The 18,431-nt window shown below is 52.6% G+C and overlaps 1 protein-coding gene across 8 annotated transcripts in view; it reads right to left on the bottom strand.

The window, feature by feature from the left end:
- The window catches only part of Nfasc (neurofascin), a 155,636-nt gene that overhangs the window by 5,681 nt on the left and 131,524 nt on the right, over positions 1-18,431 (bottom strand). For 3 of the 8 annotated variants that reach the window (XM_090341348.1, XM_090341350.1, XM_090341349.1), the window contains 6 exons: positions 18,285-18,299; positions 12,986-13,216; positions 9,359-9,475; positions 8,180-8,332; positions 2,647-2,778; positions 637-706 (listed from right to left, as the gene is read on the bottom strand). In XM_090341348.1, coding sequence (XP_090197474.1) covers positions 637-706; positions 2,647-2,778; positions 8,180-8,332; positions 9,359-9,475; positions 12,986-13,216; positions 18,285-18,299 — 718 coding nt within the window. The remainder of the gene's footprint in view (positions 1-636; positions 707-2,646; positions 2,779-8,179; positions 8,333-9,358; positions 9,476-12,985; positions 13,217-18,284; positions 18,300-18,431) is intronic. The other 5 variants (XM_090341355.1, XM_090341353.1, XM_090341351.1 and 2 more) reach the window with 2 other exon arrangements.

Here is an 18,431-nt window from a genome sequence, read left to right on the forward strand (position 1 = left end):
CCCACCATCTAAACAGCTTAACTGTTCAGCCTAGACTCAAAGGCTGGTAAAGATCTTGGGGGTGTGTATGGCGGGTGGGGTACAGACATGGAGTAGCAGCTAGTCAGTAGCAGCCAGTCAGGCTCTGTCCTTTCCAGCTCTGCCACTCACTCACAAAGAGTCACTCCCAGGTCGGGCCTCAGCCCTCTTACCTGGGAGCCAGGCTGCCCCTCCAAGACTCATTCCCATCTAGAGTCCAAAGGTGTGCCCTGCTTCCCCAGGAGGGGGCCTGGAACTCCTCCCCAGCTTTAAGGCAATTCAGCTTCCTGGTCATTAACCCAAGTCAAGGGTGAGGTGCGGGCTGAAGACTCGGGGTTTGCTCACAAAGTACAGAAGTGGAAAGGCACAACTAGGAGCACTGGAGATACAGACGAATGGCCGAGGGCAGGTGTGTGTCGGGGCATCCTGGCATGGTCAGGACATGGAGTCTGAGTGATGCCCTCTGCCAGGTGCTACCATTAGACATCGAGGCCACAGGTCAGAGAGCGAGGATATGGATACAAAGACTTTGGGGCTGAGCCGGGCCAGTAAGCTGGGAGCCTGCCCCAGGGAATTAGGGACAGTCACCAGACAGGGGAGGAAGGTTATTACACACACCTGTAGTCAAAGGACCCATCATCTTCTTTGGGGTCTTCAGGGCCTAGGGGAACGTCCTTCTTCTCTCGCACTTTGTTGATGAGGGAAGCAAAGACAGAAATAATGGATAAGAAGCACAGTCCACTCTCCAGGGCTCTGCAGATTGGAGAGCCAAAAGGCAGCACTCTGGGTTCCACGACACACTCTCTTACTAAAGTCCCAGCTACCACCTTGATTCTGTCTCCTCTTCACCCCAGAGGTCTTTGTATCTCATCGGACAAGTCAAATCCCCTCCACTTCTCCATGAAGCTTTCCTCAAATACCGAAGAGTAAAGATCCTATCTTTTGCCAAGAGTAAATTATCTGTATCTTTTTTTTTTCTGTACTATGATTCACATATTTCTCCCCCATCCATAATGCTAGGTCTCTCCTCCAGGGTCTGCAGATGTTTCTGCACAGTCCCTTAGCAGTGTGGCCTGGGATGGCACATGTTCTTCTCCCTCTTCTAAAACCCATGTACACAGCCAGCCAAGGTCTGTGCTGCTGGCTATAGCTGTTCCCCATGAGCTAGAGCAAAGTTGTCTTCCTTGGCACCCCAATACCTCACACAGAGCTAAACGATCACCCTGGTTTTAGGTGGGGAACTGAGGCCCTGATGTAAGAACAGGTCCCAGACTAATCAGCATCCGCAGGAAGATAAGAATAAGGATGAGAATCTAGGCTCCTGGGCACTCCTCTTTCTGATGTGCTATGCCAGGGGGCTTGTCCTGAAGTTAGACCAAAGAGGATGAGCTGTGAAGAACTATTTGTGCACTGACTGAACAAGCAAAGGCAGGCTCAGGTGTTCCGTTCCACATGGGAAAGAGAAACGACTCAGTGTGTCCACCCCAGCAAGGACAGCACAGGAAGGCCAGGCCTTTACCAAACTCTTATGGAAAACCAACTATAGGCAACCAATGTAGCAGAGAGCCAGTAAGTGGTAGTAATTTCCCACCTCCCTCACTTAAGCAACATATTCTTGGGTCTGTGGATACCTGGCAGAGGAGGGAAGCAAGCCTCTCCTCTCCCGATTTCCTTTATGTGGTTCTGGGGGTCCCCAGCAGAACTGTTCTGGGAAGAGAACGCATCTGGGGAGTGGTGGGTGTCTGGTGAGAAGTGAGTTCATTCTGCAGTCCAGAAGGACTTTTGCTCTCAGGCCATTCACGTCATCCATTACCGTGTCTGCTGTCAGTCTACCCATGACATTACAGGCAGATGGCTGAAAATCAATATTTTCAGGAACAAGAAAGCCAGAGGTCTCTTGACTTGACCTTGGATTGTTTGGCCTGGAGGATTTTTTCCCCCAGTACTTGGGATTGAACCCAGGGTCTCTTGCTTGCCAGGCAGGCACTCTACTTCACTGTCCCCAGATCTCTTTTGTTTTTATTTTGTTATATGCTAGGATCCCACTAACTTTCCCTTAGCTGATCTCCAACTCACAACCCTTCGCATGGAGATGTTGTTGGAAGTGCCTCTCTGATACTAATTTACAAGTATCCGGGGCCATTTAAGAGCCGTGGGGTCCTACCACGGCAGCCCCCTCCTCAGCTCCTCCCTGCCCACCCGGGGAGCTGCTGAGCTGGTTACAGGTCCAGCCTTCATCCTGTCCAGGCCCTTCTGTCACCTTCCTCATGGCTGTGCTGCTTCTGTCTAGACTCTGGTTCCCATCCCTCCTTGCTTTCTCTGATACATCAGAAAGAATGTCTCCCTTCCTTCCTCTTGCCCCAGGACACGCATGGCAGGAGGCTGGGGCTCATGAATGTCACTTACGGGGCAGATGGGGGAAGAGTTCCTGGAACTGTCTGGACGGCCTCTGCCCCACCTGGGAGACTTATTTATCCAAGCTCTAAGAGGCAGCTAGCAGCTCTAAGAGGCACCAAGTGGCCCTGGGATCAGGGTTCCAGCATGGAGAAGCAGAGGACAGTGGTCAGACCTGGCTGGGGCCTGGGGCCTCACAGGAAGGCTTGCTCCCCATCTCTTTCTCTGTCTCACCTGGGTATTTGCCGCCGCGGCTCCTCTTGATGAAGCAGACAATGAGCAGAATGAGCACCAGGAGGGCGATGGCACACATGAGTCCGATGAACCAGCCCTGCGTGGCGATGTCGGTCTGGTTGTTGGTGTAAGCTGGCAGGGAGGGTCGGAAGCACACCAGTGAGTGACGGCATGAGGAGGAAGGGAGGGATGGTGTGAGGGGCGCAGCTACTTCCTGTGCATGCTTCTCCTAAAGGCCCTCTGGCCCAAACTATCCCGATTAATCAAGGGATATAAAGAAAACAGTGAAAGAATGCAGGAAAAAAATTCAGAAAAGAGGCAAAGGACAGGGGTGCAGGGTGCATGGAAGCAGAGAAGCAGCAGCAGGCGACATCCTAGGTGAGTGAGGCATTCCTGCAAACAAGAGTGCTGGGCGCAGCCTAGTGGGGCTGGCAGAGGACGGCGATGCCCATGGAAGCACCGTTCTGATCAAGGAGCTCGTTGGGGAGCCAGGCTGTGACCACACTGCATAACCTGCCACCAGAACGTCCCACAGGCCCGCACAGGCACAAAGCAGCGCCGCTGCCCACAGCACCACCCTGAAGCCAACCAGCTTTTGGCAGAGAGTCCTGGTCCAGGTGGAGGCCCAGGGCATCCTAAGCCTCTGCATGTCTCTCCAGCTTCCTGCCAACAACAACCCAGGCCTGGGGACCCCAAACAGGTCAGAGATGCTGGGCTGCCTGTCACTTGTAGACAATACACACAGGGAGATGCTTCCAGCAGTCATGGCTAGCTGCTTGCATTTTCCTTGCCCTGTAACAGTGAGCCTCTCTGTCTGTGCTTGGGGCCCATCTCCAAGACCCTTCCTGGCTTGAAGGACATGCAGGAAGTCCAAGGGCAGGAGTCTCTAATGATTCTACGATGGCCATGACTGGGGTTCAGGTTTGGGACGGTAGGATTACTGAGAAAGTGCTTCTGATTGTCCAGCACTCAGACTGCCCAGAGGAGCCCCCCTCACCCCACGAAGCAGTCCACAGACACATGGCCATGCCTGCTCCTGCGCCTCATCAGGGTTTCCAAATCCCCCCATCATCTCATTTCAACCCTCCAAAGCATTTCACTGCTGTTGTAAGAAAACCACACCCCAGGGCCTGTCAGCTCTCCTCACCACCTCTCCAGTTCTATGCCCCGTTCTACGCTCCAGAAACAGGGGCCACTCTCATTCCAGCCTCAAGGCCTTTGCTGCGTTCGCTGCTCTTTCTTATTTATTTCATTACATTTTGCTGCCTTGGGAAGCCCTCAGAAAGGCCTTCCTAAACCTTCAAGCTTAAGCAAAGGTTTTCTCCCCCCATCCTCAGCACCCTGCCCCTCCCCCAGCTACTCTTTCTAACAAAGAGTTCCAATTTATCTTTTTCTCAGCACACATAACCACTGGATACAGTGCTATCAGTACTAATTTCTCCTTAGATACATTTCCATGGCATCACTCTTAAGCACTGCCCCAGACATTATCTAGTTCAGTTCTCACCACAACCTCATGAGGAAGGCTTTATTTTCAAGCCTTATTTGGCAGATGAGGGAATGGAAGCTTGGAGAGGTCAAGAGACTTGCTCCGGGTCACAGAGCTCAGAAGTGGTAGGATGGGGATGTGACTGCAGGCTATTTGGCTCCAGTCTGAACTCCTCAGCGCCCTACCTCTTCCCTGTGCCCACAGGCAAACTGCTATTGGGTTTACTCCATTCCCTGGGGCTGGGAGTACCTCACATCTGTGTGAATGAACCCTGCACTTCCTTTCCTTTGCTCAGCCCCCTCCCCTCTCTGGCTCAAGGGGCTACTGCTACCTAAAGCCTTCCCCATCCCATTCACACTTACGGATTTTCTTGGCACTCAGCTTAGTTTTCTGCAGTGAGCACCCCTGACAGAGAGCCAGGCTGATCATGTCACTTGGTCATTCGTCATTCTGCTGGATGTCACAGCCTGGGGTCTAGCAAGCTCTCTACTCCTCTCTGCCTGTCCCACTGGTGCTCCCCCTTCACCCCGTGTTACCTCTCTACCCCTTCCACCAATGTTCCACAGACCCCAAGTGCTCTGTCTCTGCAGCATCCGGCTCTGTCAGGGTCGGCTGTCCTCCTTGGTCCCCCCAGAGCTGCCCTCTGTGTTAAGTGGGGTGCAGTGTCAGCCAGATGCTTCAGCGGTCATGCCCTACCATGTTAATATGCGCTCCCTCCTCCTCGCCCATGTGCCAGTGCGTCTCGCCAAGTCTGTTCCTCACCTGCATGCAGCAAGCTGACTCCAAGCCGGGTGTTTCAGCTGCCATCGCCAGCCACTGGTCCTTCCCCTACTTCTGTGCTGGACACTGCTTGGCCGGTACTCACACTGGACTTCCAGCTGGTATCCCATTTTTCACCTCTGTGACCCCAGGGCGGTGAGCCCAGTGTGCTACCTTTGCCTGGGCTCCCATTCTTCCTGCCTCCACCACACGGCTCATATGTGGGCCTGCTCTGCTCTGCTCTGCGTGGGCCCTGTGTCATGCCTATCAGTGCCCCTGGGCACAGCGAGACCTGGTGTTACTGCTGCTTTTGCCTTTTTTTTTTTTTCAGTTCAAAACTGATGCTCAAACTGGGTGCCTGATGCTTTCACTCACTGGCTAGTGCTCTACCAACTGAGCCACGCCTGTAACTCCAAGTTTCTTACTCTCTGCCACACCCCTCAGCCAGGCCTTCCAGACATCTCTGTTTTCCCTCCATATAGCTTCTAACCCAAACCAAGAGTCTGGACCACCCATTCCTGCTTACCACCTTTCCAGAATCTTCCTCTGGATGCTCCAGCTCACATCATCCCTGGCCACTTAAATGCATATTAACACTTAATGTCTTTTTCCTGGGTCCTGGTTTCCAATGGCAGTCTTGAGAACAGGAGGTCTTTCTGAGCCTCCACGGATGGGGTCAGAGACTACTTTGTAATAGGTCACATTTCCGTCACTGGAATATGGTCAGCCTGGGACCCCATTCTAGCCCAGTCTCCAGAGCAGCTGGTGGGCCCGGAGATGCAGGCTTGTCCACCCATCATGCCTGGACACCCGCCCTTCACTTGTGAGTACATGGTGGTGCCTGTCTTGTGCGGAGGAAGTTGGTCTGCATTTCTGTAGCAGCTCACTTGAGTTACCCTCCTCCTGGTGCCTGTTCCGATACTGTCTTAGCTCTCGCCATGATACAGCCTTACTCTTGAGGAAGAAAGTCATAATCTCAGGGAAGAGTGGCCATATGGGCCATTTAAAAAGCAAAAGTAGCAGTCTGGTCTGGACAGTGCCAGAGTGAAGTTCAGATGGCATTTCAGTCATGACTGAAAAGGCCAAAAAGCCTCCTGTGAAGTGTGGCTACAAAAGCTTGGGCATCAGTGCTCATACCGGTAATCTTAACTGAAATAGGAGGTTCCCAGCTCAAAGCCAGCCAAAGCAGGCAAAGTCTGTGAGACTCTTATCTCCAATTAACCAGAAAACAAAAACAAAAACCAGAAGTAGAGTTGTGACTCAAGTGGTAGAGTGCTAACAACAACAACAAAAAGCTAAGAGATAGTACCCAGGCCCTGAGTTCAAGTCAGTACTGGTATAACAAAAAGGTAAGTGGGATTTTGGTTTAGTGGACTCTACTATACCCCATCCAAGGGACACAGTTTTGAAAGAAGAAATTTAAGACAGAAAGAATTTACTTACAATGTGAGCCTGCAGCTTGGAATCTGAGAGGGAAGTGTTTCAGCAAGACTCCAGAGTAATTTTATTTTCTTGCCAATGCCACACTCAATTGATCTGCCAAACTGGCTTTGAGATTCCTAATGGGCCCAACAGTATCAGCCAATGAAGACTGGCTAAATTTCCATTTACCACCATAAGCAATAGGAGATGGATGCCAGAACATGGTCCTCTCCTCTGGTCTGGCAAGCACAGAGGAGCCTTGGCATACAAGCCTTCCACACCACACCCTACAACCCCTAGACAATACCACCAATGTCTATGTCTACCTTGGAAGCATTTAGCTTAGCCAAGAAGATGGGCCAGTCATTCAATGTCAGCTGAACTGCATTCTGGAAGTGTAAGATGGGTGGCCGTGAGGATACTCTCATGAGCATGGGTCTTTTCTCTCTGATTTTATTTTTCCCTGACTTTCACCTACAACCATGCCCAGAGACATGAAACTCCAAAAGCTGACTCTGATGCTTCCCTGGCATTCTCAAAAATGGACCTCTACCTTCAAGCTTTGCATCCTGCCTCAGAAGTGCATGCACTAGTGAGCAAGAGCCTGAGACCCCCCCAACTAGGGCAGAGTCCAACCATCTGCTCTACTGGGTCAACTAACTGTCCAGTAGCCTGGCCCCCCTATAATAGGAGAGCCTAGATGCTCACTCAGACATCCTGCCTCACTTGGCCTGCTCACTGTCAAGCAGTGTTAAGCCATATGTCCTGAGTCCCGAGAGGGTAGGACTGCATGGGACAGGTGGAGGTGGTGCAAGGAGGAAGACTGAGGGGGAGACACTGGGCTAGGAGGGGAGACAGCAGCACAGATGGGCAGTGAGTCCCAAGATGCGGGGTACCAGCATCAGCTTCAGCCTCGCCTGGCCGGGCATGGGAAGTCATGAATATTCAAACCAACATTCAGAAATTCATCTAAATCATTGCGGTTTGTTCCCTACCCCATGTGTCTAATAACCTGCATCTGATTAGGATGTCCCTGGAGGCTAGGAAGGATCCTTTTCTCTCTTAATCTCTTTCCCTCCCCTCTCCTGTAGCTCCAGGGCTTAGCATACAAGCCCCTTGGTTGCCCCTCTGTCTAATTTTAAAGCTATACACAAACCCTCAGATAAGAAGAGCTTATGCAATCTCTAGACTCCCAGATATCCCCACCAGCAGAGAGAGTTCTGAGCCCCAGTCAGCCTGTTCATCTGACACACGGAGGTGCTTCTGCATCGAGTCAAGGCCCCTCAGAGCCTGCAGTTCTTCTCTACTTACTTATAGGCATGACATACTTGGTACAAAAATAAAATCAAAGCCCTAAACAAGTGTGTCACTAGAATTCTGCCTCACAGATGAGAAAGGGTGGCAATGCAGTGACACGTGAACGGTTCTCAGGTTTGGTTCCTGGGGAAGTTTCTGGATGGAGCTCCTGGGGTGGCCCTATCTCCTACTCTCACAGGGAGCAAACAAGGCCCTGAGCACGCAGGGCAGGCTGCATGACTCACCCCATCCTCTCCCTGCAACCAGGGGACACTTGCTCCAAGCCCCTTTGTTTCAGGCGTGGTGGGAGAGCAAGTGTTTCCAGGCCTCATTATACAATCCTTTGTTCCCTTCAAATCCCAGCGTAGCCCCATAGGCTCAGGACTGCAGTTTGCTCTGGGCTGTGCATGCATTCAGGCCCCCAGCTTCTCGGGAGCCTTAGACACACCATGCAAGGGGGATGGGGAGATGAGTCCTTTTTCCAGGGAGAAGAGACAAGCAGGAAGCTGGGATGAAGATGAGAGGCTCCATGCTGTCAGGGGATGGCCAGGCCAGGTCCCCTCTCACCTGTACTGGTCATAAAGGTGATGGTGGTACTGCTGATACCCTCGTTGTCCCGGGAATAAACCCGCAATGTGTAAGTCATTCCGGGATAGAGGTCTGTGAGCTGTATAGGCTGAGCCTGGGCCTTAACGGGGACAGTTTTTTTCGTATGGTTGCCTGGGGAACAGAAACCTCAGTCAGCCTACAATCAGGCTCCAGGAGTTGGAGTCGGGGCTTAGGTTCCTGGTCACCTGCCAAAGGTGGAAAGGCTGGGGGAGGGACCGCGGGTCCAGTCCACTTCACAGACCAGGAAGCCCTGCCCCACCTGGCATGCAGTGCCCTCTCACACCACGCCCATTTTGTGGATGATGCTGTGTGCTCTCATTTTAAAGTTCTCCTGCCTTGCCACTCTTCGCACCTAAACCAGCACATCCCGCTTCCCTGATCTCCAGGCCTGACAGCTGATTCAGTTTCCTTGCGGGGTTTTCTCAGGGACAGGCAGAGTGCCAGTGAGCCTTCCTCAGGGTTACTAGAGACTCCTGCTCGAACCAAACTGATGCATCTGGAGAAGCAGGTGCCTGCTGAATAGGAATCTGAACACATCTGGACCATGCCAGGGAATCTGGATTCTCCTCAAGCCACAGACAACTCGGGACTGGCGCTGCCCTTTCCGGTTGGGTTATTGACTTCATTGCTCACAGCAAAGGCCTTGACCATGCAGGACTAGGAATTTTCTCTCTGAGGGCAGAGGTCATGACTACACTGCAGCCTACTGGATCTCCCAAGCCACCTGTTGTGGGACAAGTGGCTGTAGTCTCTGTCTCTGCCTGTGGCCCACTCATGTACTGGCTCAGCCTGTTCACTGCAGACACCAGAACATGCAGACTCTGGATCAGGCGATCAATACAGAGGTGAAGCTTGGCTTCCTCTGGGGTTACTCAGAACTCTTATCCTGGGCAGGAAATGGGTAAAGAGTCCATTCCATGGGTCCTCCACAGTACTAATGGCTTCAGAAGCCCCTGCCTTCTAGATCCTGCTCCTCCCACCTAGCTGCCATTGAAACACACATTGATTTCATTAGGCTATAATTAGGCCTGGCTAAAAGGCCTCTCTGGGCCTTGGGGAGTTCATAGGATCTCCTTAATGGCATCTACCACTACCCACGCCTGCCACAGCCGCCGCCACCCGCGCAGCAATGCTTACTGTCGATGTACTCAACCACAAAGTCAGTTCCGGGCCCGAAATTGTGCTTCCAGGTGATGTTGGCCCATTTACTGTTGGGGAGCACTGTGACGTTCCATATGGACTGCTCATCGGGGGCTGGTGGATGGGTTAGAAGAGGGGTTAGTGACAGGAGGGAGGAGGCACAGGAGGCATGCACTCCCACACACCCACACACTCACGCCAGCAGCTAGAAAAGGGCACAGTCACAAATGCCTGTGCACAGGGCCTGGCAGAACTCCAAGCTGCAGCCTTGGTGGCCAGGCCAGAGGTAGGCATCCAGAAACAGGCAGGAGTGGTCAAAGGCCTGGTATGCAAACAAGAGGTAGAAACTGTATCCACTCAGCAAGGGCTGGGAATGAGAACAGGTTTGAGGCCCTAATCTTGGTTGACTTCCTTCTTAGGTTCTTTGTCACTAACTGAACAACACAAGGCCAGGGCCAGGACAACAGCCTCCTTGATCAGGATCAGGATCAGGATCAGGATGCTGGCAGAGGGGGAGACTGGCACGCTTCTCCCCTTTAACTTTTGGCATTCTACAGGAAGGAGAGAAGTTGTCTTTCAAGACATGGAGACAGAGGGCCTGGGATGTGGTTAAATGGTAGAATGCATGTGATTTTGATCTCTAGGAAAATCAAGCAAGAGTCATCATGAGTTATGTAAGAGAGGCAGGACCAAATAGGGGAACCCTACGGGCTCTGATGCTGAAAACAGTGGTCCTGACAGAGGACTCTGATCTCAGGACCAAGTGCTGCTCTTGGTTCGTGAGAGTAGGGGTGATTTGTCCAAGAGCCTTAGATTGCCTCAGGGAACTTGGGACCTAGAACTTCAAAGCCCCATGGACAGACAGTGTGAACCCTTCCTCTACCCTGTCATGGGCTAGATGGGACCAAAAGAAGAAATCTCCTTGACACCCAGCCCCCATGCTCAGTGGTTCAACATCAGAAGAACCCTGTTGGTTGGTTTCGTTGCTCTACAGCCTTTGAGGCTGTGCCTCCCTGTGACAATCATTACCAGCTCCCATGTGCTGGGAGCCACTTAATCAAAGGCACAGAGCTGCCTGAAAACAGCCTGTGTACAGGAGCATACCACTAATCTTCAAACATAATCACCTTTCCAAAGTCCCAGCAGTCTGATTACCCCATTTTTTCCAGCAAAGATTTAATAGTAGAAGACTAGCTTGAAGCCTTGTATTTCAAAAGACTTTACAAGTATGACTCCTGTATATTTTATTAGCATGCAAGGGGGGTGCACTGTCACCAACTCACTTGTCAAAAATAAATGAATAGAGTAAATTGGTGATGCATTTATTCATTATCTATTTGACACATGATGGAGTCTGCAGGGCTGGGGAACTGATAAAAGATTCCCTGATTTTCACTTCAAAGAAGTGTCTTTCCTATGGCATCCCTGTCAAGTGCTGCTTGCCCCAGATGAACAGGATGCATGTTAGGGGAGAGGCCAAGGAAGAAGCTCCATTGATGGCAGCACAGCGCCTGCCCGAGGGGCTTCGGTTTCTCAGCCAGATGTTTCATTTCAATCACACTGGCAGCTCCTGCTCCTTGGAAGTTCATGGCTCTTGCTAGTGGGAATGAATTGTAATTAGCCATGATTTGGAGAGCTGACTTTCATTCCCCTGGCTCTAGATACTAGGAATTTGAGCCTCCAATATAATATTGACCCCAATATGACTTTATCTTGAAGGGAATAATGGTTGGAGTATTTTTAGAAAAGGCTGAGTGATTTGGAGGTGACAATCAAAGAAAGGCAATGTAACCAAGAAAGGTCAAGATGATGATCACAAAAGAGCTGGAGAGTTCACAGAAAAGGAACGTGAAGAGAAGCTCTGGGACGTGATAAACCAGGAAGGGCAGGCGAGAAGCATACCCTGTCCTTGGACTTCAAGTAGGTGAGTTAGGGACTATCCCTGAAATCTACAAAGGTCACCAAGGACAAAGAAAATGGTTGCGTTCATTCTGAAAAGAGAAACTTAGGGCACATTTTATCTTAGGGTATAAGAGGAAAAGTGCTGGAGCCCAGGTGGAGGGCAGCCGGGATGCTGGAGAGATGGCACCAACAAGTTCAGGACCATGGCCAAGCCCTCTGGAGCATCTCAGACATGGTGGACACTGGGGTGTGAGTCATGGGAACCAGTCCTGCCTGACCGAAAGGCTGATCCTTCCAGAAGGCAAGATTCACTTTTAGCACACTTCTGTGAACTCAAAGCTCCATGAGCACCAGTCATCAAGTCACCGCTGGCAGCCTCTAAGAGTCTCACAAGTGAATCCTCAGCAGACTTTTCCCTAAAGTTGCATGCTGCTTAAACTGTACATGTTTTATCATGGAAGCAAACCTGTGCTTCCAAGCTCTAAGGCACACCCTCTCAGCTCTGCGTTACCTGCCTCCCCTATGGCTCACTTAGAACCACAGAACAACGGACCTAAACATACTCATGGGCGCAACATCTATCCACCTCCAGGGGCTGAAAGAAGTGGGCAGGAGGGAGGCAGAGAGGCTGGGAAGGGGTGGGACTTACCCAGGAAGCAAGGCATTCTATCACTGCCGAGGAGAGTTCTGGGCATCCCTACTAACTGCTGCTTTTTGTTATCTGACCGTTGCAGTCAGAGCTTCCCCTCTGTGGTAATGCAACTTTGATGTGCAATGTCAAGAAGTCAGAAGAAGCTAGGCGTAGTAGCTCACGCCTGTAATCCTAGCTACTCAGGAGGCAGAGATCTGAGGATCGTGGTTCAAAGCCAGCCCGGGTACTAAAGACTGTGAGATTCTTATCTCCAATTAACCACTAGAAAACAGGAAGTGGCTCTGTGGCTCAAGGGATAGGGCGGCAGCCTTGAGCTGAAGAGCTCAGGGATCAGTGCCCAGGCCCAGAGTTCAAGTCCCACAACTGACCCCCCCCCCCAAAAAAAAAGAGGCTCTCTGGCCTGGTGGTGAGATACAGGAATACAGGAATGGCCAGCCCTGGCATCAGATGGAGCAATGCTGGGAATTAGGAAATCATCTGGCAGTATTAATTCGCGAAAGCTCTGACTTTCTAGAAGAAAAGATGCCAAGAGTTTCCTGATAGCAAGAGGACAAGAAAAGGGCTGGGCTTCCTGGAACACTGCTGCCTGCTGTGGTGGCCACTGCCCATTTGCCAGGCACATCCACTCTTGGGCCTCCATTCTACAGGCCTGGGCGTAGATGCCTTAGAGCCAGAAGCTCTCTCAGGCCCATGTGTGGGACCCTTTCTTTCCTCCCCCCCTTGTCCTCCCCGGCGTAGCCAGCTCTGAGCTGACTGCTCAACATGTTACTGGGGGGTAGCCTTGTTAACTGGACCCTGGGAGTTCCTGTCTAGGGCGTTTGACCTGTTGAGAACAGGGATCTGAGTCAGGAGGAGGGAAACTGAGGCCAGATGGGAGTGGATGGGAGGGGCCAGGGCTCTGGGCCTCTGGTCTATGAGCTGAGAGTCAAGTATGAGTCTGGTTAGGAAAGGGAGGAGCTGAGGACCCCAGAGCCCACCTCCCAGCTGGAGGAGCCAGCTGAGGTGGGGGTGGGGAGGTTGGTCTCTTGAGACAACTGGGGAGGTGGGTGAGCAGGGGCGGCGCGCAGTACCGGATTCCTGAATCTTAGTTCCCGTGGTGGTGGTAGGAGGGCTCTCCGTGGTGGTGGTGGTGGTGGTGGCAGCAGTGGTTGTAGTTGTGGCCACGGTGGTGGTGGTGGTAGGTGCCACAGTTGGGATGATGGGGACGGTGGTTGCTTCACTGGTGGCATCTAGGACAGTAGCGTCAGTGCCGCCCAGAGCGCCTGTGGCACCCACGGTGGTTGGGGGGAACGTGGGAGGAGCTGGGAGGGAAATGTAAAGTAGCCGAGTCTGGTTGGTTGGGGGGACCCCTGGCAGGCAGCCCGGTGGAGAGGTGGAGCTCTGAGATCAGAAGCTTCCCCAGCACCATGGACTGGCCCGATGGATCGCAGCCGCTGACCACACAGCCATGGGGGCGGGAAGAGAATGAAGGCCAGGCTGCGTTTCATTTTCTTCTCATGGTCTGTGTGGCGTGAAGCCCCCGGCATGCACCCGGGCAAGGATGAGCATGAGGGGAGGGGAAGCATACCAAACCACTCAGACACCAGCGGCAGCACAGGACCTGGGTGAAATGCCAACTAGACAGACCTAAAGAGCACTGGTTGGGTTCAGCCCTGGAGCCCTGGCCTCTGAGGCAGGCAGGCGGCTGGGCCTGACCAGCAGGGGCAGAGTGGCCTGTCATATCCAGATCTTCACTCCTGAATCATGTTTTGTTATACCTGCTGTAGATCTGACACCCAGACCAGCTACAGGGAGAGAGCAGCCCCCATTCTGTGAGCCCCAGTCTGTTGAGAGCCTTTCCTGTCCGCTGCTTCAGCTTCCTATCCTTTCTGTCTGCTTCTCTTCTTCTCTCCCTTCTTTGCTATATATGGTGTCTCTCCCTGCAATTACTACCATCCACACTTTTTTCCCTTCCTTCCTTCTTTTCTTCCTTCTTTCCTTCCTTCCTCCCTTCCTTCATTGTTCTTGGGGTCTAGACCCCACCCCCAAGTCCTTCTTGTCACATGAGAACCTGGGAAAGGACTCATCGTATGGCAACACCATCTCCTCAGCCTCAGGAGACACATGCACCTGGCTGTAGGTGAGCTCCATTCTGCATAATCCCTCCTGTGGCCTTAGACCTGGGCTGCCTCTCGCCCTCGCCTCTCCTCCAAAGCTACTCTTTGACATCAGCCAGCCTGGAACCTAGGCTAGGTATGTGACAACTTTTCCATAGCTCCCCCCCCCCCCCCCCCCGTGAAAAAGGAGACAATAACAAAGCGCCACTCTGTCCTTCATCTTCACATCATTGTTTATGAAAGCTGAGTAGAAGGGTATGAGAAGGGTGACAGCTCACAACCAAGAGGCACCCCTATCTCTGCTCTTAGTGCTCTATCTCCTGTGATCTGAACCTGCTGAGATTCCTAGTGTCATGCTAATGGTGTATAAATAGAGGCCCGGGGCACATGCAGGTAGCTAACTCCCTTCCTTGCCTCAGATCTCCAGAGGTTCCTCAGCCATTCCTCTCCTCGCCCATCATCCTTGCAAGAAGGCTGGGGGGAAAAGCCAGCGAACCCTTCCTGGGGGAGATCTAGGGATCCTAAGTCTAAGCCTACTCTATCAGAGACCGGTGAACATACACCCTTTATCCCCTGGGTCCCCAGTGTTATGAAGGCCCTGTATAGAAGGAAGAAATACTTTAGGGGTCCCTGCGGCGTCACTGCTTGTAAGATCAGGTACAACTAAGCCGCTGACAATGCCTCTTACAGCCCATAGATTCCCAGGCAAGCTGAAAGCCACCAACACTATTTCCCAAACCGTCTCCACTTCCTGGCCACTGAGGAAGGCATGGGAAGAGGGGGCACAGTCTCCCTTTCTCATTCTTCATGCAGGGATATATTCAGCTCAAGATGCTCTCAGGCCTGGAAGGTCGGCTCAGCTGAACACACAGCAGGAAAGACTAGCCTGTTCTATCTACCAAGGCAATATGGGAACATGGCACACACAAACAGAAAAGCCAGAGACCCTTCAGGCAAAGGTCTGCCCCAGGCCTGGCCCCTGTGCTGCCACACAGGGCTCTCTGCTGCTCGGTGTTGCTGGAAGGGACTGGGAGAGGCTCTTTTGTCCATCTGGCTGGCCAGCTCCCACTTAGTACCCAGTACTAAGTGCTTTCTAACATATTCTAGCAGATGAAAGGCTCACAAGGCCTCTTTTCCTGGACTATGTAACTGACATCATCAGAAGCACTACCTTGGAACTCAAACTGTCCCCCGTGTAGAATTCAGGGACCTTGGCTTTCCTTCCCTCACAGACACTACTCACTGATTTCCCCAGGCCCCCAAAGCCACAGAATCTCACGCGGCCCTTCCTCATAGAGGAAGACATAGGTACATCCCACACACTTCCTCAGGGCCTGCCTGCTTCCTGAACAATCTATCAAGGACCGTAGGGACAGAGAGGCTGGGCAGGTTGGAGCAGGTTCCTCATTTTTCACAACTGCTCAGTGGGAATGACTTTGGGAATGTTCTCACCCTCTGCGTCCCCTCCCTCTGAAGGCAGTGGTTCTCTCTGGGGCTGGTACCCAGCTGGTTTCCCTCCTGCTCTGTGGCAGGGTGTCAGCGAGAGGGCACAGGGAGGGAGGGACGGCAGAGGCCACTGTCCTAGTAGTTTTCTCGGGTGCTCACCATTGGGGCTTCCACCTCAGCCAACTGAGGTCACAGCTGGAAAATCAAGCACCTGCTGTCCCACTCATCAGCTGAGACTATTGTCACAGGGCTGGACAGGGCTACCTCAGACAGGGAGGCAGAGGAAGGGAGGAAGGGCTGGAGAAGAGGCACAGTAGTCAGGCGGTGAGCTGCCAGGACAGGTGTAGGAGGAGATAGGCTCTCCATGGAGAAATCCATTGTGGCCTGGTCAAAGGACAGCCAGTCATCTAGCCTTGGGCTGAGGTGGGGAGAGGACAGAAGGCAGTGAACCCACAGTGGGGCTAGCTTATAACAGAGGTGAACATGCACCAGGCAGACTTGTTCCTGGGCTGTTTTGTTTCCAGCCAGGACAATGAGTTTGAAAACAATCCTGCTTAGTGCTCAGTGGCAACCATGACCAAGGAGCCAAGACGGGGAGCAAGGGTCTCTGTGACCAAAGAGGATCTAGGAAAATCACAGGTTCCCTCCCCCCAAACAGAGGCAGAGCCAACTCCATGGGGGTTTGTCCTGCTAGAGTTTGGGGGAGCACTGTGAGGAAGAGATGACATGTCTCCTTTACTGTCCTTCCAATCTGCGACAGAGCTGAGCACTTATCAGAAACCCAGCAAACATTTGCAGATCTGAGCTATATCAAAGATGAGGAGAGCAGTTTCCAGACATTCCAAGGTGTAATATTTGGTCAAAAATGCCCACATGGCGTGTGAACCACCGTGGCCAAGCCACAGATTGGTGGACAGATGGGAGGCGATCCTAACAGACTGCAGAGACAGTCTTCCATGGGGGAGGAAGTATGAGTAGATTCGTTGTGGGACAAGGAGCCCAGGTTTGGGAGGATGAGAGAGGAGAGAGAGGTGGGCTGGGTGCCCGGCCCACGTCAGAAATACAGAACCTGAACATCCCAGCTTTGGCACCTACAGTCTGTGCAGAAGGCGCTTATGAATGCAACCAGGACAGCTGATATTATTGGCACATCTCATTTGCAAAAAAGCACAACCTGCCCCTTGCCACTGCCAGAGCCTGGGAGACCCACTTGATGGATGGGCAGAGCCCCTGCGTCCTTCCACACACAATGAGAGGTTGTATCTTTAAATGGAAGGAGGAAGTGGGGTATCTGGAATGACATTTCTCATCCCCTTGGTGACTGCCACTCACAAGAGGGCAGCATAAATGGGCACAGATGCCCACTCACCAAGGCAGACTCCCTGCCGCCCATCCCACCTGCCTTGTCTCCCAGGATGCCAGGAGGGGGGAAGGGACAATGAACTTGACCAATGAGCTTTGTGCAGACTCCTTGGGCTGGCTCTGCCTCTCCCTCTTTAGGCTGTCTGCTGTCACTGTTGCAAAGGAGACTCATATATAAACTTGAATCAACCAGTAAGTGTGGCAAGGGCCGCTCTCTCTCTGGCATCCCGACCCAGGACCATCTCTGTGTCTCACACCCTAGCAGAGGGAGCTTCAGACCTATGGGGAGGCCCTGGCCCGGCTGGTCTGGTGACAGGGCAGATGTGGTGCAGATGGTGGCAGCGGGGGGCGGGGCGATGGGATAAGGGATAAGAGCACCCACAGATCTGGCTGGCAAAATATGCAAAATGAAGGAAGCAGGGTATATGCAACAGAAATAGAATCAACCCAGAAAGGGGGTGGGGAGACAAATAAGCGAAGGTGGGAGGAAACCAAATCAGGCAAGGTGCTATCTTATTTCCAAAGCCAAGCCTCCCTCTCTGCCTGGCTCTCAATTCTCCCTGCTCCCTGGAGCTTCTTCGCAGGGTCCCTGAGGAGCCTGTGTCTACAGGCTTTGTGCGGCTGCAGGTGCCATCCTCAGCTCCCTGCTGGGGCAACTTAGAAGAAAGCCAAAGGAAGAAATCGCGGCATCTCCCGCCCCCCCCCCCCCCCGCCCCGTTTACAGCCTTTAGTTCAGAGACAGCACTTTCCTGGTGAAAGCTCGGGTCTTAAAACCCATGCCATGAGGACTTAAGGACTAAGTTACAGTTGCCTGCCCAGCCTCTGGCTTCTGCCACAGTGCTACCTCCCAGGCCCAGGGCGGAGAGTGTTCCCAACACTAACTCCTCTGAGAGGCTGGCTGGCTCTGTGAGGGGTGAGGGGCTCACTGATACCCCAGGTCCTGGAGCACCTGGCCCTGTTCAAGGACTCACTCGCTCATTTATTCTCACTGACTAGAGCCCGTTGTCGCTGGCAGACTCTGTGCCAAGCCCCCATGCAACATGCAAGGCCAGCATGCACCGCATGCTCACCCTTTCAAGAGATGGTGCCAGGAGCCAGCTGTCCTGGCTTCAGCATGCCTTCCAGGGCCTTCTCTGTGCCCAGGCAAGGGAATGAATCATTCAGCACCAAAGAAAACTGCAGTTCCAAGGAAGGGCTGGGCATTTACGTGTAGCATCCTTTCTAAGCCACCCTCTTTTTCAGTGAAGGCAAGCATTAAATGAAGGTGGGGGGACATATTTGCACCCCCCTCCCCAGTCCATGCTCCAGGCACAACTTCCTTGAAAGTTTGGCTTTCCTGCCACTGAAAGGGTGAGTCTGAAGCATGCATTTGGCCAGAGCTTTTTTCTCCTGTTTCTCCCAGCCTGAAATGGGCTGCACCTTTAGCCCCATGCTATGCCCATTACCTCTGTGGCTGGTACGGTACCTGCGGTTGGAGTAGCTTCAGACACAGCACCCAAGATGGCGAGAGAAAGAGAGGGAGGATGAAGAGGGAAGAGAAAATAGAGCACAGGTGAAACCACAGGACAAGCAGGTGGGGGAGCAGGGCTCACTTGATTGTGTGAAAGCGTGC

This window comes from Megascapheus bottae, chromosome 10 (assembly GCF_031878675.1).
Source record: "Megascapheus bottae isolate mThoBot1 chromosome 10, mThoBot2.hap1, whole genome shotgun sequence".
NCBI classification, from domain to species: domain Eukaryota; kingdom Metazoa; phylum Chordata; class Mammalia; order Rodentia; family Geomyidae; genus Megascapheus; species Megascapheus bottae.